Source organism: Nannospalax galili, unplaced genomic scaffold (genome assembly GCF_000622305.1).
Source record: "Nannospalax galili isolate Female #2095 unplaced genomic scaffold, S.galili_v1.0 scaffold655, whole genome shotgun sequence".
Classification (NCBI taxonomy): domain Eukaryota; kingdom Metazoa; phylum Chordata; class Mammalia; order Rodentia; family Spalacidae; genus Nannospalax; species Nannospalax galili.
In genome coordinates, this window is record NW_008337285.1 from 2476161 (window position 1) to 2498490 (window position 22330).

The window sequence follows — 22330 nt, forward strand, 5'->3', positions numbered from 1 at the left end:
TGAATTTGGGATCAGACCGCAGAAATATTTCTAAATTTTCCCGTGCCAAAATTTGGTTCAAATGAAAAGAGGCATATCTATAATACGCATAAGTGGCAGAAACTTAAATGAGTAAGTTCATTAGTCTCTAAGTATCCAAAACCCTAAAAGTATTCATGCAATTTGACCCAGAAATTCAGTTACAAACTAATTATATTCAGTTTCTTTCAGATACAGTACTAGGTTAAACATATAACATGCATGTATAAGAATGTTCTCTACAATAAAAAGCACAATCTCACAATAGCAAACTATTGCACAAATCTTAAATGCTCAACAGAACAAGAATGGCTAGTAAATTTTATTACAAGAACATGAAACACTATGCAAACATTTTTAAATGAACAGCCATATTTAGTAGAATAGAAAAATGATAATATCATAGTAAGTGAAATACAGTTTATAAAAATATTGTTATGGGGGGCTAGAGAGATGGCTCGGTGGTTAAGATCACTGGCTGCTCTTGTAGAGGACACAGGTTCAATTCCCAGCACCTACATGGCAGCTAACAACTGTCTAACTCCAGTTCCAGGGACTCTGATGCCCTCTCTGACCTCCACAGGCATTGTACGACCTCAGTGCACTTACATACAAGCAGGCAATACACTCACATACACATAAAATTAAAATGGTAAAATATTTTTAATATATTGTTATAAAATAATCCTACTTTCAATTAAAAGTCTAATAACATAAGAGACAACCTGGAATAAATACACTTAATGAGTATTTTTTAATATTTTATTATTTTTATTTTATGTGTATGAGTGTATTGCCTACATGTGTGTAAGTGCACCTGTGTTGTACAATGCCTGCAGAGATAGGAAGAAGGTGTTGGATTCCCCCGGAACTGGAGTTACAGATGGTTGTTAGCCACCATATGGGTGCTAGGAATTGAGCCCAGGTCCTCTGCAAGAGCAGTCAGTGCTCTTAACCGCTGAGCCATCTCTCCAGCCCCAGGAAATGAATATATTAACTCTTGAGTGATGAGATTAAAAGTGCTTTGGGAACCAGGCCCTGGTGGCATAAGCCTTTAATCCTAGCACTCGGGAAGCAGAGGAAGGCACTCTGTGAGTTCAAGGCCAGCCTGGTCTACATAGAGAGTTCCAGGCCAGCTGGGAAGACAGGGAGCCCTGTCTCAAAAAGACCAAAACAAACAAACAAACAAAAAAGTGATTTTGGAAGAATATTTTTATTTAAAATGTTTAAGACCACAAATAATTTCAGGTTTGGAATTTTTTTCAGTTTTAAATAGCTGCATAGAATTATTTGAACACCCCTAATCAAAACATCTGAAATCCAAAATGCTCCAAAATACAAAAATTTATTTGTTTATTTTATGTATGTGAGTGCTACATTTGTATGTGTATAAGTGCATTTATGTCATGCAGTACCCAGAGGCCAGAAGAGGGTGTCAGATCCCCTAGAACTGGAGTTAGGCTCAGTTATTAGCAGCCATGTGGGTGCTGAATTTTGAACCCAGGTCTTCTACAAGAACACCCAGTGCTCTTAAATGCTGAGCCATCTCTTCCACCCCAAAATCAAGAATTTTTTTTTTTTTTTGTCTTTTTGAGACAGAGTCTCCCTGTAGCCCCAGCTGGCCTGAACTCACTATGTAGACCAGGCTGGCCTCAAACTCACAGAGATCCACCTGCCTCTGTCTCCTGAGTGCTGGGACTAAAGGTTTGCACCACCACGCCCAGCCAAAAGGTTCTTTTTGTTTTGTTCTGATTTTTTGTCTTTTTGAGACAGGGTCTCCCTGTAGCCCCAGCTGGCCTGAACTCACTATGTAGACCAGGCTGGCCTGGAACTCACAGAGATTCACCTGCCTCTGCCTCCAGAGTGCTGGGACTAAAGGTGTGTGCTACCACACCGGCCTCAAAATCAAGAAAATCTTATGTGACATTTCAGCATTCAGAAAGTTTCAGATTTGGTCTGGGTGTGATAGTATTCACCTTTTTTTTTCTTTTTTTTTAGGCCTTTTGAGACGGGGTCTTCTTATAGACTCAGCTGTCCTGGAACTTGGTATGTAGACCAGGCTGGGGGTAGTACACACCTTTAATACCAGCACTGGAAGGCAGAGAGGCTGGCAGAGCTCTAAATTCAAGGCCAGACTGATCTACATAGTGAGCTTCAGGCCAGCTGGGACTGCATAGTGAGTCCCTGTCTCCAAAAAATTAATTAATTCAGATGTTATAACGTTTTGATTTGAGGTTTATGGATTAGGGATGCTCAAACTGTCAATATTTTGTTTATAAACTTTTTATCTTCTCATTTCATTACAGTGAGTTTTCAGTTTAATAATCTGATTTTTACATTGACTAAAAATATTAATGGAAGATCTACATAAAGCACAGACATACTAAGAACTATATGACTCCATGCAATATGTACATGTACCTCTAATCTAACTTCTGTAAGCAGACTCCTTAAACTCTGACTTTCAACACTAGCACTTCTAGCCAGGTAGGATGCCACACATCTGTAATCCCAGCACTCGGGAATCTGAAGCAAAAGGATTTTAAATATAAAACCAATCTGGGCTATAAAATGAGTTCCAGGACAGCCTGGGTTACACAGTGAAGTGAGACCTTAGCTTTAAAAAGAAAAAAAAGCAAACAATAGGGGTGTTGGGGCACATGCCTTTGATCCCAGCACTTGGCAGACAGAAGCAGGCAGATCTCTCTGAGGCTACCTGGTCTACATAGCAAGTTCCAGGCCAGCTGAGGCTACAGGGAGACCCTGTCTCAAAGAGACCAAAAAAAATTACATTTCCCAAGTACTGTTGTAATCCTAACACAAGTGTTGCTCCAATACAATTTACTTTTACTTTGCTTTCAGTAAGTGAATTTTTTAGTATTATGCTGTGTCTTCCTTGAGTTACAGTCAAAAAGTTGAAAAACTGTGGTTACCTTTATGATAAAATTCCCCAAGTTCTGAAAGAAACCACAGTAGAATACTACTTCTTAAATAACTTTAAAATGAAGCAATCATCAGTGATGGTCCCAGGAAGTTACACTGAAATATCAACTAGAGTTACTCATTCAGGAACAATGATGACATGCCAAAATACTACATGGAGGGATGACTCTGATACACAGTGAGATAAAAGAACTATCATTTCAATTATCTAAATATTAAAAATCATTTACTAATTTAATATTGAACTAAATTATGATTTCATATTAAAGATGATTCAATTTCATTCATTCTGGTAAGCTTCAGATTGGCTATGGTAAGCTGAACCATCTACAATGAATGTTAAAGCTATTCAATAATTCATAAAGTTGAAACACAGGCCAAGAATTTTAAAAAGTACTTACCACTAAGTCCCAATTATTTTGTTCAAGCAATGTAATAGCTTCATCGATGTTTTCAATGCCAGTACATGCCTGAAAACCAAGTAAATAAGCATTTTAGAAATAATTTTAGAAGTGAGGTTAAATTTAAAATGTAAATTGTATAATATAAAATTTAAACTTAAATACACATATGAATAAAGCCAAGTGGCTTATACTTCTGAGTAATTTATACATACAGTTTAGAGATTCTTAATTACAAAATTTACAAATTACAGTAAGCCAGGTGTGGTAGCAAACACTTGTAATCCTAACACTTGTGAGGTAAAGGCAGGAGGATTAGGAGTTCAAGTCATCCTTGGCTACATAGTGAGTTTGAGGCCACCCTAAACAACCTGAGACACTGCCTCAAAAACCTAAAGCCATAGCCCAACCCCAGTATTCCCTGTACATTGTCTTCTCCCAGGTCTAGCTCAGGCTGCACAACCCCATGCACCTGCCAGACTTAATAGTGTTATCTATCAAATCTTACCAGAGAAGTTTCTTACAGCCGATGGCAATTAACAGAGACCCACAACTGGTCAATGTGCTGAGAATAAAAAGCTGCGACCTCACATCCCTATATGGGACACCTATATTACACACACTCCTTCCAAGGCTCAGAGATTATTGCAGAAGAGGGGGTGGAAAGATGCTAAGAGCCAGAGGTGGTGGATGAATACAAGGAAACTGTTTTCTGGACACAACAGGACAGTTTCACATATTAACCCACAGCACTTCTGTATACCAGACCTATGCAAGCCCAAGCCAGGCAAATATCCAATGTGTGTGTATGGGGGTCGGGGTGGCAGAGGAGTTGGCAAGCTCTAGCCTTTGCTGAAGATCTATTAGCAATTGATAGCTGCTGGGAGAGGGAAATTCAGTTTTCTTTAAGGGGATGATGCCAGTTAGGCTTAACGAGGCTCAAGAGGATGGACCTATACCCAAGAGTATTTGGGGAACATAAATTAGACTTGATAGATGATAGATAGATAGATGATAGATAGATGATAGATAGATAGATAGATGATAGATAGATGATAGACAGATGATAGATTATAGATGATAGATAGATAGATAGATAGATAGATAGATAGATAGATAGATAGATAGATAGAGATGGCTCCAATGGTGCTGTCTGCACTTGCAGAGGACCAAGTTTGTGTCCCAGTCCCCACATGACAGCTAAAAATCATCTGTAACTACAGTTCCAAGGGATCCAATGCCCTCTCATGGCCTCTGTGGGGCACTGCATGCACATGGTGCACGTACATGTATGCAAAACACTCATACATATAAAAAAGAAATACAAGCCAGGCATGGCAGCACATGCCTTTAGTGCCAGCACTCGCAAAGCAGAGGCAGGTGGATCTCTATGAGTTCAAGCCCAGCCTGGTCTACATAGTGAGTTCCAGGCCAGCTGGGGCTACAGGGAGACCCTGTCTAAAAAGACCAAATAAATAAAAATAAATAAATAATAGATAAATTAGATGATAGATAGATAGATAGATAGATAGATAGATGATGATAGAAGGTAGTTAGAAGAATTGACATACAGAGAAAAAGATAACAAGACACATTTAGAACTCCAAATAGACACATCCAGAGAAAAACCTCTCTACAACAGAGCACACTCAAAATGCCAAGATAGCAAAACAAAGAATATTAAAAGCTATAGGAGAAAAATACCAACTCACTTATAAAATCAAACATCAGAATCATAACAGAAGAGTCAGTGAGATGGTTCAGTGGGCAAAAGCACTTGTGATACCAACCTGATGACCTGAGTTTGATCCCTAGATCCTACAAAGATCCCAAATACCAGCTCCTGAAAGCTGTCCTCTGGCCTCCACTCACCAAGTGGCATACACACACACACACACACACACACACACACACACACAATAATAATAATAATAATAATAATAATAATAATAATAACTCCCATGAGCTGGAGCTGTGGTCCCCTTTATGAGTCAGGGCTGTGGTCCCACTTCTGCAAAAAGTAAACCTGGAGCTGGAGAAATGGCTCAGCAGTTAACAGCACTACTTTTACAGAGGACCCAGGTTCAATATCTAGTACCCACATAGAGGCTAAGAACCATCCTTAACTCCAGTTCCTGAGGAATCTGATGCCCTCTTTTGACCTCCGAGGCATTGCACAACATAGGTGCACTCACATACATGCAGGCAATACACATATACACATAAAAATAATAAAATGTTTTTTTTTAAAAAGCTGGACATGGTGGCGCACATCTTTAATCCCAGTACTTAGGAGGCAGAGGCAGGCAGATCTCTGTGAGTTGCAGACCAGCCTGGTCTACACAGTGAGCTGGGGCTACAGGCTCAAAAATGTGAAAAAAAGTTAAAAAAAAAAAAAAGTGATCCAGAGCTATGACCCTCTCGTGTGAGCCTGGAGCTGATGAGTCATGGTTCCATGCTCCTGTGATCATGTAATTCTCAGCCTTCTGAAGCAAACACAGAAATGCACTGGAGGAGGTTTCTTTTCATTTTTCCCTAAGACCTAGAAAGAGGTTATAAAACTTAACTATCCAAATACAGTAAAGAACACTCAAGTAACAAAATTCTCAAATTATGAAAATAAGGCCACAGAGAACACTAAAAATGAATCTGTTATCATTAGCATAAAACTCGTAAGACACTGAGAGTTAAGTTAATTATGTCAAGTAATTTACATTATGTTTTAATCCTCTCAATAACCACAGAAGATAAATATATGTCCATGAAAATTCTTACACATAAAAATTTGACAAATATGACCCAAGTAACAGTATTTCATTCAATCGTCTTACCAACCTTTTAACACAACTATGCCCATTTTAATAACAAGAAACCAACATTTCAAGGAAATTCCCTGGTTTCATTTCTGTTTATGTGATAAAATAGTCTGATAAAAGCAACTTAGGGGTAAAGGGGTTTATTTTAGGTCACAATTCCAGGTTACAGTCCATCACTGGGGTGAGGGTGGGAGTGTAGTCACAGTAACAGGAGCATGATACAACTGGTCACATCACATTCAAAGAACACAGAGAGTAAATGCATGCATAACACTCAACTAGCCTTTCTTTACTCTTATACTGTCTAGAACTCAAAATCAGGTCATACACCTTCAGGTTAGGTCTTCCCACATCAATTAAGGCAATCAAGATACCACCACCACCACCACCACCACCACCACACCCCCATGGCCACAGGCCAATCTGATCCAGGCAATCCCTTCACAGGTGATTCTAATTGTCAAGTTGACAATTAAAAGTAACCATCATAGAGGTTAAGCAATATACTCAGGGCCACATGGCTAGTAAATTAATAGAATTCCAAAGCCAGAACATTTTTACCCCACAGAATTGTCTCTCTTAATCACTGATGAAAAATATAATGAATTGGAGACAATAATTCATATATTACTAGTTACCTTAATTCATTGAAAATCTAATGAAATTTGGTGACCACTCTGACGTGGAGAGGGAAGGAAGGCAAAGATAACTCATTAATTCATGATCTACTCCCGATGTCAACAATTTTCTTTATTAACTAGAATGAAATGATTGCTATAATTGAAGCTAAAAACTATATGTGAGACAAGGGAAAAGGAAAATGAATTTCAACTGGATACAGAGAAAGGTTCTAAGAAGCAGAAAACATTTAAATTGGACCAGGAAAGATTTCAACAACTGGAAGAGGAAAATAGGTTATTCTATATAGTGATTTACACTGGGTTCATGATCTTAAATGTCTTTTAAGGCTAGAGCTTCTTTAAATTCCTCTTTCAATTTTTTCTTCCTTGCCTGGCAACATCAGCATCACCTGAGAACTGGTTTAAAATGCATAACTTCTCAGGCCCAATGCAATATCCCTGAACCACAAATTGTATTTGGAGTCCAATAATGTGTGTTTAAATGAAGTTCCTCCAGATGACTCAAACTACTACCTTAATCCTCTGAGGCAACTAGGGGCAGCAATATGTTAAAATGTAGATTGCCTATGGGAAATGTCTAAAAATTTCTAAAACCACTGAGCAAAAAAACAAAAAAGCATGGGCCCTAACAAAGTAGAAGAAAAAGTAAATTATTTTGTCTGACCTGTTATTCAGGTTAAACACAAGATAATCTGGATTAAAATTTAAATTTTGGTCAAGAAAAAACTCCCAATCTACTCAACCTTTCAAGGTTGCTAAAAACAAGTAATAGTGCTAGTTTGTAATATCTAAGAATGTCTTTATGAAGAATTAAATGGATGCCAAACAATAAACAATTCAGCCAAGGAAATTAATATTCATAACACACAAAAGAAATCACTGACTCCAAAAAGTTGTCTCCTGATCTCCACATGTGTGCCTGGCACACATACCCCCCCACACACATCATGCATGTGCCCATACACACAGTAATTTTAAAATATTTTTTAAAAGAAGCATATTTCTGTCAATCAAAAACTATAAAAGAAAAGGCAAAGGCAATCAGAATATGGATAGATTATGGTGGGAAGAAAAAGATAAGAATATCTTCCTCCAAATATGGATTGTTGTGGTCTAGATTGGATGGGAGGGGAAGGAGAAAAGAGAAAGAGGGGAGAAGACAGAGAGAAGAGCACAAAACACTGGGGATTTAAGTGTTTCCTACCACATTTCTAGAAAGCAACATTTCTGGAAATTCTTGGCCTTATATGTAGGTACCTGTACAAATCTGAGGTTGGTATTTGTGAGGGTAAATCTCAAATGTCAATTTGACAAGATCTACAATCATCTGAAAGACAGGCATCTGAACATGCCTGTGGGGAACGATCTTGATTAGATTAATTAACAGAGAAAGATTTACCCACCGTGGATCGCTCCATTCACTGGGATGGGATTTTGGCCATTAACAAGAGAAAACTAGATGAGCACCAGCATTACTGTTCTCTCTCCCTGACTACAGGGGCAATGCAGCAAGCCTCAAGTTGTTTCTGCCATGACTTCTCCACCATTATGAACTGTACCCTTGAACTCTGAACTAAAATAAACCATTCCTTCCTTAAGTTGCTTTTGTCAGTGTATTTTATTTCAGAAATGAAAAAAGGAACTATTATCCAAAGGCATATCCTTGTATCCATACCCCCCCACACAAAAAAAAGTTTTCTTACCCATTACAAATGATTTCTGAAATACTTGACTATTACCTCATCTACCAATGACAACCATATTCAATACACATGTGATTTCATTCTTAAAGGAAACCTTCAATGGCTTAGAAAAACTTATTTACAAGAAGTCATCATTAATATATATAATAAAAACATTCAAAAAATTCAGCCAGGCCTGGTGGCACATGCCTTTAATCCCAGCACTTGGGAGGCAGAGGCAGGTCTGTGAGTTCGAGGCCAACCTGGTCTACACAGTGAGTTCCAGGACAGCTGGGGCTACAGGGAGACCCTGTCTCAAAAAGACAAAAATAATAAATTTTTAAAAATTTAAGCCAGTAGGGCTTTGAATGATGTATTTCTAGCTCTGAAAGATTCCCAACCCAGACTATTATACCCAGCAAAACTATCTGTCAAAACTGAAAGAGAATAGTAAAGCTTTCTACAATTGAAATAAAAGATGGTAAGGGGCTAGAGAGATGGCTCAGTGGTTAAGAGCACTGACTGCTCATGCAGAGGACCTGGGTTCAAATCCCAGCACCCACATGATGGCTAACAACTGTCCATAACTGGTTCCAGGGATCCAGTGCCCTCTTCTGACTCCTCAGGCATTCCACAACACAGGTGCACTTACATACATGCAGGCAATACCCTCATGCACATAAAAATAATAAATAAAATATTTTTTAAAAAGAAGCTAAAGGAATTCATGGGAATACTAAATGAACAGAAAATACAGATGGATTCCTTCAGACTAAAAAAAAAGCTAAACACATTCATGAGGCTTCAAGAAAGAACAAATCACAGAATAGTTAAGCAAATGAGGAATACAAAAATATCAAACAAATCAAAAACAAAATTACATGAATTAATACAAACCTTTTATTAGCTCTGAACATTCATTGCTTCAGTCTTCCAATCAAAACACACACATACACAACACACACACACACACACACACACACACACACACAAACATATTAGGCTAAAAAACAAGAACCATCCATTTGCTGCCTCCAAGAAATACACCTCGCCATTAAAGATAGACCCAACCTTAAAGTGAAAGGATGGAAAAGGTATTCCAAGAAAATGAACTAGGAAATAAGCAGGTGTCACTATCCTAATACTGGACAAAAATTTCAAACCAAAATTACTCAGAAGAGATACCAAAAATCACTACATACTGATTAAGGGAACAATCTATCAAGAGGCTATTACAGGAGAGGCATGATGGTACACACCTTTAATCCCAGCACTCAGGAGGCAGAGGCAAGCAGAGCTCTATGAGATCCAGGCCAGCCTGGTCTCCATAGCCAGTTGTAGGCCAGCTGGGGCTACTAGGGAGACTCAAAACACAACAACAAAAACAAAAGCAAAAAAAAAAAAAAAAAAAAAAAAAAAAAAAAAAAAAAAAAAAAGAAAGAAAGCAAAAGGATGCCAGAAGCTGTACCCTGAATGCTTTGTATGATGTCACCCTTGAGGAATTTAAAAAAAAAAAAAACTAGGGGCTGGAGAGATGGCTCAGTGGTGAAGAGCACTGGCTGCTGCTACACAGGATGAAGGCTCAATTCCCAGCACCCAGATGGAGGCTAACAACCATCAACTGTTTGCAGCTCCAGTTCCAGAGGATCAGACCCCCTCCTCTGACCTCCGAGGGCACTGCACAGCACAGGTGCACTTACACACATGCAGGCAATACACTCACATAAAATTTAAAAAAAATTTAAAACCTATTTAATCCCAGCACTTGGGAGACAGAAGCAGGCAGATCTCTGTGGGATCTCTGTGAGACCCAGGCCAGACTGGTCTACATAGAGAGTTCCAGGCCGGCTGGCACTACAGGGAGACCTTATCTCAAAACAAAACCCCCAAACAAACAAACCAGAGGGATAGGACCACCATATGACCCAGCTATACCACCTTCTGGGTATATACTCGAAGGACTGACTCTAAAGCAGCTTATCACAGAGATACCTGCACATCAAAATTTACTGCCGCACTATTTACAAAAGCCAAGTAATGGAATAAGCCTAGGTTCCCATCACAGATTAATAGTTAAATGAAATGTGGCATATATATGTAATGGAGTCACTTATTCAGCCATAAATAATGAAATTTTGTGATTTGCTGGAAAATGAACACATCTAGAGAAAAAATATTAAGCAAAATAAATTAGACACAGAAACACAAGTGCCACATGCTCTTCTCTCATTAATTGGTCCTAGAATTTTTTATGACTACATAAAACTATATGCATGCATATGTGTACATATAAATATATAATACATATATATGACATCAAAGTGGAAGAGAAACAAGGGGAACAGAAGAAAGTAGCAGGAGAGGAAAAGAATAAAACTAAGGTAGAGAATGAGAGGAGGTGAGTGTGGTTAAAGTACTTGAAGAAACTGTCTATAAAACAGCACTATGTACAATGAACATCAATAAAAACTCTTAAAAGTAATCAAATAAAAGATACTCTAGGAGTACTATGTAGTTATCTACGACCTGAGATGTACATCTAAAAATTCAGATGTAGATATATGATACAGATATGTATATGGGTATACATATACACAGACACATACACAAACACACTAACCCCCTAATTACATAACACTGTTTTGGTCAATGATAGACCATATATATGGTCATGCTATACCATACAGTCAGGGGTGTGGGTTTGTTCACACAACATGATCTTCCATGACTGACTATTTCCTCCACATCCCTGCCTTTGGGACCAAACCCAAGACATTGTACATGCTCTACCCCTGAATTACATGTGCAGTCTACTTTCATCCTCCTTGTGGGGCATATAAGAAATACGTATCTTTTGATGACCTTCTCTACTCACTCTACTGTACATATCATTTATAGATCTATTTATGTTTACAGGTCTATTTCTATTGATTGAAAATTCTCATGATTGTGGGTCCATATTTTCTTGTTTCTTGCATGCATGCTTAGTAACTTTTGATTGTGTCTAAATATTGTGAGTTTTTTACATCTTTTAGGTGTTGGTTATTGCTTTAAATATTCTTAGGCCCTGTTCTAAAGTGCTTGGAAATTACCGCTTTGAGGCATCTTTAAGCTCTCTTAGGCAATATCCTTCTGGTAACTCTAGGATGCCCCATTTATTTGTTTAAGATACCCCATTTACAGGTCTGGAGAGAGAGCTCAGCAGTTAAGAACACTGAATCCTCTCATTCTCCACCTTCTTGCAGAAGACCTGGGTTCAAATCCCAGCACCCACACGGCAGCTAACAATTATCCATAACTCCAGTTCCAGGGGATCTGACAGCCTCTTCTGTCCCCCATGGAAACTGCACAACACGGGTGCACTCACCTACATGCAGGCAACACACATACACATAAAAACATAAAAATAATAAATAAAATATTTATTTTAGCATAGGCAGAGGCATTTAAGATACTCCATTTATTATGAAAGATTTTCATTCAGCTGGTAGGAACAAGCAATATCCCGTGCTTAGTGTGAATTCATGAACATTTTCACTTCTTTTTAAATTTTTTCTTCTTTTTTTATGACTAGCTCCAGAATTCGTCAAAGAATTTTAACTATCCGAGAAATGCCTTTGATCCCAGCACTCTCTGTGAGTTCAAGGCCAGCCTGGTCTACACAGTGAGTTCCAGGGCAGCTGGGGCTACAGGGAGACCCTGTCTCAAAAAGACCAAAAAAAAAAAAAAAAAAAAAAAATTTTCAAAAAAAAAACAAAATCCATCTCTGGAAAATAATGCACTTCAGTATAGTAAAGCCTCTAAGAAATACTTATGAAAGGAAATTATTTTGTTTGTTTGAAAGAAGTTCTCACTACACAGCCCAGGTTATATACACCAGGGTAGCCTTGAACTCAGAGAGATCTGCCTGCCTCTGCCTATGCTAAATATACAAGTTTCAGGTATAATTTGTTTTCATAAATATCATTACATATTAATATGGCATACCCTTAAGCGTGACTAATTTGTGTTTCATTTGGTAAATTCTATGTGCATGTACGTATACAGATGCTCCTCAACTTAAAATGGGATTACATCCAGTATACCCACTATAAACATCATGTCAAAAATGCATTTAGCATACTCTAGAGAACATCATAGCTTAGCAACAGAGTACTATGTACAGTATCAGTTATTTTAATTCAATCATATAGGTGACTGGAGTTTCGGCTTGCTGCTGCAGCCCAGCAACATGAAAGAGGATTGAACTGCATGCTGGTAGCCAAGAAAAAGATCAAAATTCGAACTGAAGTTTATACTGAATGTAAAGTTACACTGAATACATACTGCATTTGCCAATGGAAAAGTTGAAAAGCCGTTAAATTTAAACCATTATTAGTCAGAGATTATGTAAGTGGGTATGTACACGAATGCATATATGGTGAGTAATTATAGGTATATATATATATTTTTAATTTTATTTATTATTTTTATTTTATGTGTATGAGTGTTATGCCTGCATGTATGTGAGTGCACTCATGTCGTGCAATGCCGGCAGAGGACAGAAGAGGCCATCGGATCCCCTGGAACTGGAGATACAGACAGTTGTTAGCTGCCATGTGGGTGCTGGGATTCAAACCTGCAAGAACAGCCAGTGTTCTTAACCACTGAGCCATCTCTCCAGCCCCTACAGGTATATACTCTAATAGAACAAAACTCACTCCTCAAATGTGCTATTACAGTTTTAAATGTTTGATTTTGAGGCTGGAGACGTAGTTCAGTGATCGGAGAGCTTACCTAGCATGTGGAAGGTTATGGGTTTGATCTCCACCATCACAAAGAAAAAAAAAATATTTGATCTTGCTGTAACATAGCAAACTATTTTAAACACTGAAAACCAGTAAATAGAAAAATATGGAAGTATTTAGAGTGCATTTGTTTCTCTCGTTTTCCGTTAGTAGCACGAATAATAATCTTAATCTATTATAATCTAACTACATCATTCCTGAAAAGAGATATCCTGCTTTAAATGGTTATAATTTCACCTGCAGGCTAAAATTTGTTCTTGAGCAGGTAAGATGGCTCAGTCAGTAAAGGAGCTTGCTGTGGAAAATGGGGTGAAAAAGAATCAACTTCAGCCGGGCGTGGAGGTGCACACCTCCCAGCACTCGGGAGGCAGGCCAGCCTGGTCTACATAGTGAGTTCCAGGCCAGCTGTGGCTAAACGGCAATCTTTTCTCAAAAAAAGAAAAGAATCGACTCCTACAAATTGTCCTCTGACTTCCACACATGCACTGTGACATGAATGCAAACACAAACACACAGACACACACACAAAAATAAATAAATAAATAAATAAACAAACAAACAAATAAATAAATAAATAATAAAATAGAACTTTGTTGTTCTCAGGAAAAGGCAACCAAAACCATCAAGGCCACCGAAAGGAACAAAGGAAACAAAGAATCTAACTTTCTTTTCTATGTCAAGATACAGTCTCACTATACACCCCTAGCTGTCCTGGAACTCACTATGTAGACCAAGAAGACCTTGCAATCCTCTTGCCTCTCCTGAGTGCTGGGACCACTGGCATGAGCCACTAAGCCCAGTTAATCAGATATGAGCTGTTTTCTTACAAATAATGCATCAGCTTCCCCAGAAAACAGTTGGGCCTCTTTAAAATTGTTACTGTCGCCTGGTCTACATAGTGAGTTCCAGGACAGCTGGGGCTACAGGGAGACCCTGTCTCAAAAAGACCAAAACCAAATAGTTACTGGCCTTGAACTCACAGAGATCCACCTGCCTCTGCCTCTCAAATGCTGGGATTAAAGGCCTGTGTCACCACACCCTGCAACAATTACAGTTTTAAGTGTTATCAGTAGCTTTTAGAATGACTTCAAGCATCCTTACAAATTGCAAACTATAGCATTTCTACATAGCATTCTCTAATGAAATTTCAAAGTACCTAATTTTCATGAATAGAGAAAACAGAAATAATTATATTTGACTAACATAGAAAATTCAGACTTACTAATTGTATAATCATTATATTTATTATCTGCTACATTTCTTTTTTAATTTTTTTTATTTGTTTTTATTTTATGCCTATGAGTGTTTTGCCTGCATGCATGTAAGTAGACCCAGTAGTGCAATGCCTGTGGAGGCCAGAAGACCAAACTGGTTTCTCTAGTATACAAATACCAGGAAGATGACACCATGAATGATTATGAGTACTATGCTCAATATAAAAGTGCTCTCTTCTTTGTAAATTAACATTCTGATTAATAAGTAATCCCAGCACTAGGGAGGTGGATTCAGGAAGATCAGGAGTTCAAGGCCAGACACACCCAGTTCAAAGCCAGTCTGAGTAACAGAAGACCCTGTCTCTGTCTCTCTCTGTCTGTCTCTCTCTGTCTCTCTCTGTCTCTCTCTCTCTCTCTGTCTCTCTCTCTGTCTCTCTCTCTCTCTCTCTCTCTTGCTGAGATAGGAGGCAGGCAGGAGAATGGCCTGGAAGCTCAGGTCTGCAGCACAGCAGCAGAAACAATGAAACAGCCCCACATATGCCATGGCTCTCTCTCTCTCTCTCTCTCTCTCTCTCTCTCTCACACACACACACACTCACACACACACACACACTCTTCTGATTAATAAATCAGTCTCAAGGATAAAGAGATGGTTCAGATGGCAGAAGACCCAGGTTCAGATTCCAGCATTGATATGGTGGCTCACAACCACATGTAACTCCAGTTCCAAGGGATCTAAGGCTCTCTTGTTGCCTCTGGGGGTACTGCACCACATGGTGCACATAGAAACATACAGGCAAAATAATCATATGCATCAAATAAAAATAAAGTAGATCAGTATGGTGGTATATGTCTTCAATTCTCACACTCAGGAGGCAGAAGCAAGTACATCTCTGCGATTTTTAAGGCCAAGCTGACCTACACAGTGAGTTCTAGGCCAGCTGGGACTACAGAAGGAAGGGAAGCTGGAATGATGGCTCAGCAGTTCAGAGCACTGGCTGCTCTTGCAAAGGACCCAGGTTCAAGCCCCAGCAGCCACATGGTAGCTAACAACTGTCCTAACTCCAGTTCCAGGGGCTTTGACACCCTCTTCTGACCTCAGTGGGCACTGCACAACATGAGTACACTCACATATATGTAGGCAATTCACTTATACACATAAAATAAGAATTTTTTAAAATATTTTAAAAGGGAGGAAGGAAGGATAAATATTTTTTTAAATCAGTGTTCTATAGATCTGTCATTGTGGGTCAATATCCCAGAACATTATCACTGATGAATAACAAGTAAAAATTAAATACCAAAGTCTATAAACCAAAGGCCCAGACCATGATTTTCAAAAGAGGAAGTCAATCTTTCTCATTATTTGAATCACATTTCACAGAAATATCAAAATCACATATTAATAGTTATGATTCAATTCTAGCAGTATCTTGAAGTTAGAACTTTCTCTCTATTCACTTCAAAACACACCAAATAGGGAATTTTACTTATGATATCATAGGCATTGCACACAATGGGCTGGAGAGATGGCTCAGCAGTTAAGGGCACTGCTTGCTCTTGCAGAGGACCTGGGTTTGGTTCCCAGCACCTACAAGGCAGCTAACAACCAGTTCCTGGGTTTCTGAAACCCTCTTCTGACCTCAGCGGGCACTGCACGACAGAGGTACACTTACATACCATACACTCAGGCAATACACTCATACACATAAAATAAAAATAATTGCAAATTTTTTTTTAATAAATTAAAAAAATATAAGTATGCAAAATAATGCAGGCCAAGACAGACCTGATAGAGCATGCCTTTAATCCCAGCACTTGGAAGACAGACCTCTGTAAGATCAAGGCCAGCCTAGTCTACATCACTAGTTCTACACCAGCTGGGGCTACAGGGAGAACTTATCTCTCAAAAAAAAAAAAAAAGAAAGAGAAAAGAATAGTAAAAGAATAACTCAACAGGCCAATAAAATTTTTCCTCCAAAACCTGTGTAGTAACAGAACTGGAAATGACCTGGAAGCCACCTCCCTGAAGGCTAGCCATAGTTCTGGAGAGCACTACCCAAGCTGCTAAGGGAGAACATCAATCAATGGTCCAACCCCAGCTACAAGGCCTAATAACCACATCACATCAATGACCAGCACAGCAAACAATATTGGGGCAGTAGTGACTTTTATCTGGGGGGTAATCAACAGCTACCTAATTGGACTTAAAGCCCACTCAATGGGAGGAAACTCATGTACTGTACTCATGTACCGTAAACACAGCTAAATACACATAACTGTAGAGGTATTAGATCTTAGAGAAAACCCTAAGGCTGTCATCTCCCTAGACAAATGTAATTGCTTACTATGTGCAAAATACTGATCCTTATTTTTACAGACAAGTATCCCAGTCACCACTCACCAAAGAAGCTTCTTTTGTAAAAGACAGAGATTATTACAGAGTTCCACAACTGGTCATACACAGAGATTATCTGTGAATTGCATAAGCCTAAGTGACACATCTATAATGCAACCTCTACAACTAAGGCTCATAGAACATAGTAGAGCAAGGAGTCGAGAGAACATTAATGCATTTCTAAACTCTCATCAACAAAGCTCCTTCATGCAACAGAGGGTCATGAACACAAAAGGACACAAATGGCCAAAGCGTAGAGAATAAGAGCCTGCAGAGTCCTTAGACAGGACTCCTATATTAAACTCTACCTACCCAGGGTTCAGGAAGGGACCTGAACATAGATACACTGACTAGACCTCAGTGTACAAACTTGCACTGAAGGACATCTGGGGACACTAACTTGACATGATAGGCCTTAACACAAATGACAGAATGCATGAACTCCAGTTGGGGGGGGGTAATGGGAGGATGCCAATGGGGAAGGGGGTGTAAAGATGATTAAGAAGTATGAAAAATACACATTTTTCATACAACCTATCTTCGTTCCTAAACAATTATACAGTAAAAGACTGAAATCAACATTTCTAATTGTCTACCATCATCTAAATACTTCTTCATTGCTTAGCCCACTGTCAAACTGCTTCTCCCAACTACTTTACTAAAGGAATTAAAACAAAAAACTGAAATATTCACAAATTCCATTTTAACATATGACACAAAAAAGAGGAAGAAGAGGAGGAGGATTTTAAGCCTTCATATACTACATATACTTCTGAGAATCCAAAATGTCCCAAAAGCTGAAATTTCTTCAGCATCATTCATTCAAAACATTTTAGATTTGGGGGACTGGAGAGATGGCTCAGCAGTAAAGAACACTGACTTATCTTGCAGAAGACCCGGGTTCAAATCCCAGCACCCACATGCAGCTAACAACTGTCCGTAACTCCAGTTCCAGGGGATCTGACAGCCTCTTCTGTCCTCCGCAGGGATTGCACGACACGGGTGCACTTACCTACATGCAGGCATAACACTCATACACATAAAATAAAAATAGTAAATAAATACTTTTTTAAAATTTTAGATTTTGGAAGATTACCAACTGTAGGTTTTGGGATTACGAACACTCAGACAATAAGGTCTATTCATATACTCCAGAATCTGAAAAACTACAAAATTTGAACTACTTCTTTCTTCAAGTAATTCAGGTAAGTGATATATAACCTGAATATGAGGCGTCTAACAATCAGGGTTCTTCCTTTTCTCTTAGTGATCGCAACAACTACTTTCCACTTTATTCTATTTTGCCTTATTATTTGTTTCATAAAATTACTTAGCTTCTTATTTGTCCATTTCTGATTCTTCCTAGATGAGTTTTTTTGGGGGGTAGCAAAGGTTATGCTTAGTATCTATCTCCTTGTTGCTTGACTTTTCCTAAGGGGACATGAAAACATGTATTCATGCCAGGTAGGGCACCAGCAATATCAAAAAAAATGATACCCCGCAAGTCTCAATTGGTGAACCAATGAGTTACGAGCGCTGCTTATGGGAGCATGGGTGAGGAGTTACTATAAAAGTGTGGGTAACTGTCAGACATCTGTATCATTACAAAGCTCCATCCCAGACGACTCATGAAACTGCATCTCTGGAGTTTTCTGTATCACTAGAGTTCTCTGTGTGTAACTTGTAGCCAGCTCTACTGAAGAGTCACCCATGCTTCTATAAGTAACCCCAATTAACTCACTGCTTAAGCAGAATCATGTCATTGGTCTGTTGTCAGTTCTCTATTTAGACTGAACTGATTTTCATTTCCCTAGGTAAAGTCATGGAACACAAGTGCTGTCGAAATAGGGACAGACAAACCAAAGATCAGTTTGGCAGGAGTGGATGCACTGTCCCTGCCATAGGTTGTATGAAATGCAACTAAGGCTCGACTTCCAAGGTGGCACAGGAATGGGGACAACCCCAATATGGCTATGCTTCCCTATGTGGTATATGTGGTGTGCCATGTTGCTGTGGCAGCAGTTGTATCAACTTTAGTAATAAGGATTTCAGCTAAAGCTGAGGCATCTGGAGTTGAAGTGTATGTAGTGTCAATCCCAGGGTGGCCATCTTCTGTGTGGTATGGAGTAGCACATTTCCTTGATGAATGGAGTCCATGATGTGGCTAAAGGACTTCAGGATGTATTGTAGGCCCTGAGAGTAGCATTTATGGAATGAGACTGTAAGCAAGTTAGAGTAGCAGTTGTATACCCTCTGCTGTGGGCAACTAAAAAAAATGCAAATGAGGTATCGTATAACCAGGGGGAGGGGAGTTTAAGAGGTACAGGAAAATGGTATCTGTTGGCTTTATCAACTGAGAGTACATTTCTAAAAATTCCTTTCCTGAGCATTTTCAAGTTAGGAATGATCACTAGGAAATTTTGTGCAAAATTTGGAAGGCAGTAAAGAAAAAGTAAATAGTACTGCCCTCCAAAAGCCTACCCAGGGGCTGGGATGTAGCTCAATTGGTAGAGTGCTTGCCTAGCATAAACAAAGCCCTGGGTCCAATCTCCAGCACTGCATAAACCAGGCATAGTGGTGCCTATCTGTAAGTAGAAGCAGGATGGTCATCAGGTTGAGGTCAGCCTAAACTACAAAACAAGTTCAAAGCCAGCCTAAACTACTAGCAAGATTTTACTCCAAAAAGAAGAAAAATTAAAAATCTAGGTATAGCACCAAATACACATCTCACATACACTCTAATCCACTGACTCACTGGCATGGGGCACAAGATGGGCCCAAAAGTTCTCCAGATCCACAGCAATCTTTCTCATAAACAAAGATGCAAAAATCTTCAAGAAAATATTAGTAATATATTAGTAATATATGAGTAATATATGAAACAATAATGAATCACAACTGACAGATTTATCTCAATAATGTAAACTTGGTATCACATTTTCCAGTTCTATTATAATCTTACAGCACCACCACTGTAGTTAGTTGTTGATCAAAATATCATTATATAATTCACGATTTTCCTATTACACAAATTTTATCCTGGAAATTCGTAAATTCCATCCTTTCTTTGAAAGAAAAAAATGTTGAGTAATGATTATACAAATGAGTTTATGTTAACTAAAAAATTTCTTAAGCTGGTAAAATTGTGTTAACAGTCCTTGAAAATGGAGATATTTTGGTAAAGTTTACAAGCTGTTGGTTGTATACCTTTTGGTAACCAACACTAGAGACAGACTCATTTTAAGACTTTACATTCTCCTTTCTATCCACAAGAGGGAGCAAGCATTTACCATAGCTTGGGAATTTCATTAACACTTGTTTTCAAAAAACTTTCAGGAAACAATAAGCAGAAAAAAATAATAAAACTACCAAAAAAGGTATTTGCTAAGTGTCTACCATTGTCAGGCACAATGATAAGAGCTAAAACCAACAGTGGAGTAAAATAAAAGCTCCTATCCTCAGGTTTCACAGTACTTGGTGCAGTACTGTACATCAAAATTTCATTGATTCATTAAGTAAGCCAGACTTTACTTTCTTATAACAGTACCATAAATTATAATGTATAAGTATTCAGTCTGACCATAAACTAAAAACATGACATAAAGACTAAACAAATTATTATACTCTAATTTGCTAATCTAAAACTTTACAGATGCTGGGTGTGGTAATATACATCTGTAATCCTAGGAGAACCATGAGTTCAAAGCCAGCATGGCAACATAGCAAGTTCAAAGTCACTCTAAACTACATGAAACCCTGTCTTAAAAACAGAGAGGAAGTATTAGTGTACTAGGCAAATTATTATATAAGAATCACATTAGGATCTGGATGCCATATCTTTTTTTCAAAGTAGACTCCAGACCGCCCCCCCCCCAAAAAAAAAAAGCCGGGCAAGGCAGCGCAAGGCTTTAGTCCCAGCACTGGAGAGGCAGAGGCAGGCAGATCTATCTCTATGAGTTCAAGGCCAGCCTGGTCTACATAGTGAGTTCCAAGTCACATGGGACTACAGGGAGACCCTGTCTCAAAAAGACCAAATAAAGAAAACAAAAAAAAAAAAACAAAAAACAAAGTAGACTCCAATAATCTAAGCTATCTTCCCTTTTCTTATTTACCTTGAACAAAATGTTAGCATATTAATGTTTACCTATAGGAACTTGCGGCTGTGGGTATTAACAGCACTTCTTGCATTTCAAGAAAGGGACTTTTTTTTTTTTTTTTTTTGGTCTTTTTGATACAGGGTCTCCCTGTAGCCCCAGCTGTCCTGGTACTCACTATGTAGACCAGGCTGGCCTTGAACTCACAGAGATCCACCTGCCTCTGCCTCCTGCGTGCTGGGATTAAAGGCCTGGACCACCACATGCAGCCTGGAAAGGGACATTTTTAAAAATGTCAGTGTAAAATGTCAGTGTAAAATCTTAATGCCAATAATGAAAATAATGACATCTGAATACAGCTCATTTTCTGACATACGGAGAATGGATTCCAACTAGGCATAGTGGTGCATACTTACAATCCCAGCACTCAAGAGACTAAGGCAGAGAGATTGAGAGTTCAAAGGCAACCTATACCACAAAGCAAGACATTGGGGTGGGGGAGGGACAAGAAGAGAGAGGAAGGAAGGGGAAGAAAGAATAGATTCCAAATGAGAATAATAGATAGGTGACCTCAGAATGACTCTTCAAATAGGGTGTATTTATATAAAAGTAATGCATAAAATACAGTAGCATTCAAGAAATGTTGTCAGGAAGCAATATATAGTTTTTTCTTCTGTTTTGTTTTTTATAAGAAATCTGCACTCGGGAGGTGAAGGCAGGACAACTAGTTTGAGGTCAGCAGTTGTACAGCAATTTTGTAGAGTGAGGCTATCAGGATTCAGAAAGGAAACTTACAAAGCTCAAGAGATAAACAACTCACAGTCTCAGGAAGTTCCTGAAACACCCAAAATTCACAGCTGCTTTCGCCAAGGTTATAAATGCTAGAGGACAGACTGACCAGTCAAGCTGCCGGAAACTCATTCAAGGAGCTTCAGGGATGCAGCTTCCATGAGTCATTGATCATGCTGCGGTTGGCTTTTCAGGGACATAAACTTCTTTGAGTCATCCATACTCCTGTAAGGAGCCCTTCACCCACACTGCTATGAATAGCAGGGGCTACTTAAAAACTCACTGGTCTATAAAGCTGAACTTGAGTAGCATCATTTCTTTAGTCTGTCATCAGTGCCCTACCTAGAATAAACATATTTCTTCACATCTCCCAAGGAAAAGTCACACTACACCAACCTAATCTCCACAGTGAGACCCTGTCTCATAAATAATAATCAGATTTGAATCACAGTAAAACTGGCTTCAAATATAGTTTGCCAAGTAGTCTGTGACTTTGGGAAATTATTAACCTTTCTGAGCCTCTCCCACACATGAGAATCACAACCAT

General features: G+C 38.7%; 1 protein-coding gene across 1 annotated transcript in view; it reads right to left on the reverse strand.

The window, feature by feature from the left end:
- The window catches only part of Faf1 (Fas associated factor 1), a gene marked incomplete in the record, with an annotated part of 402697 nt that overhangs the window by 353531 nt on the left and 26836 nt on the right, over positions 1-22330 (reverse strand). The window contains 1 exon segment of the mRNA XM_029563227.1: positions 3363-3431. Within this exon segment, the coding sequence (XP_029419087.1) occupies positions 3363-3431 (69 nt within the window).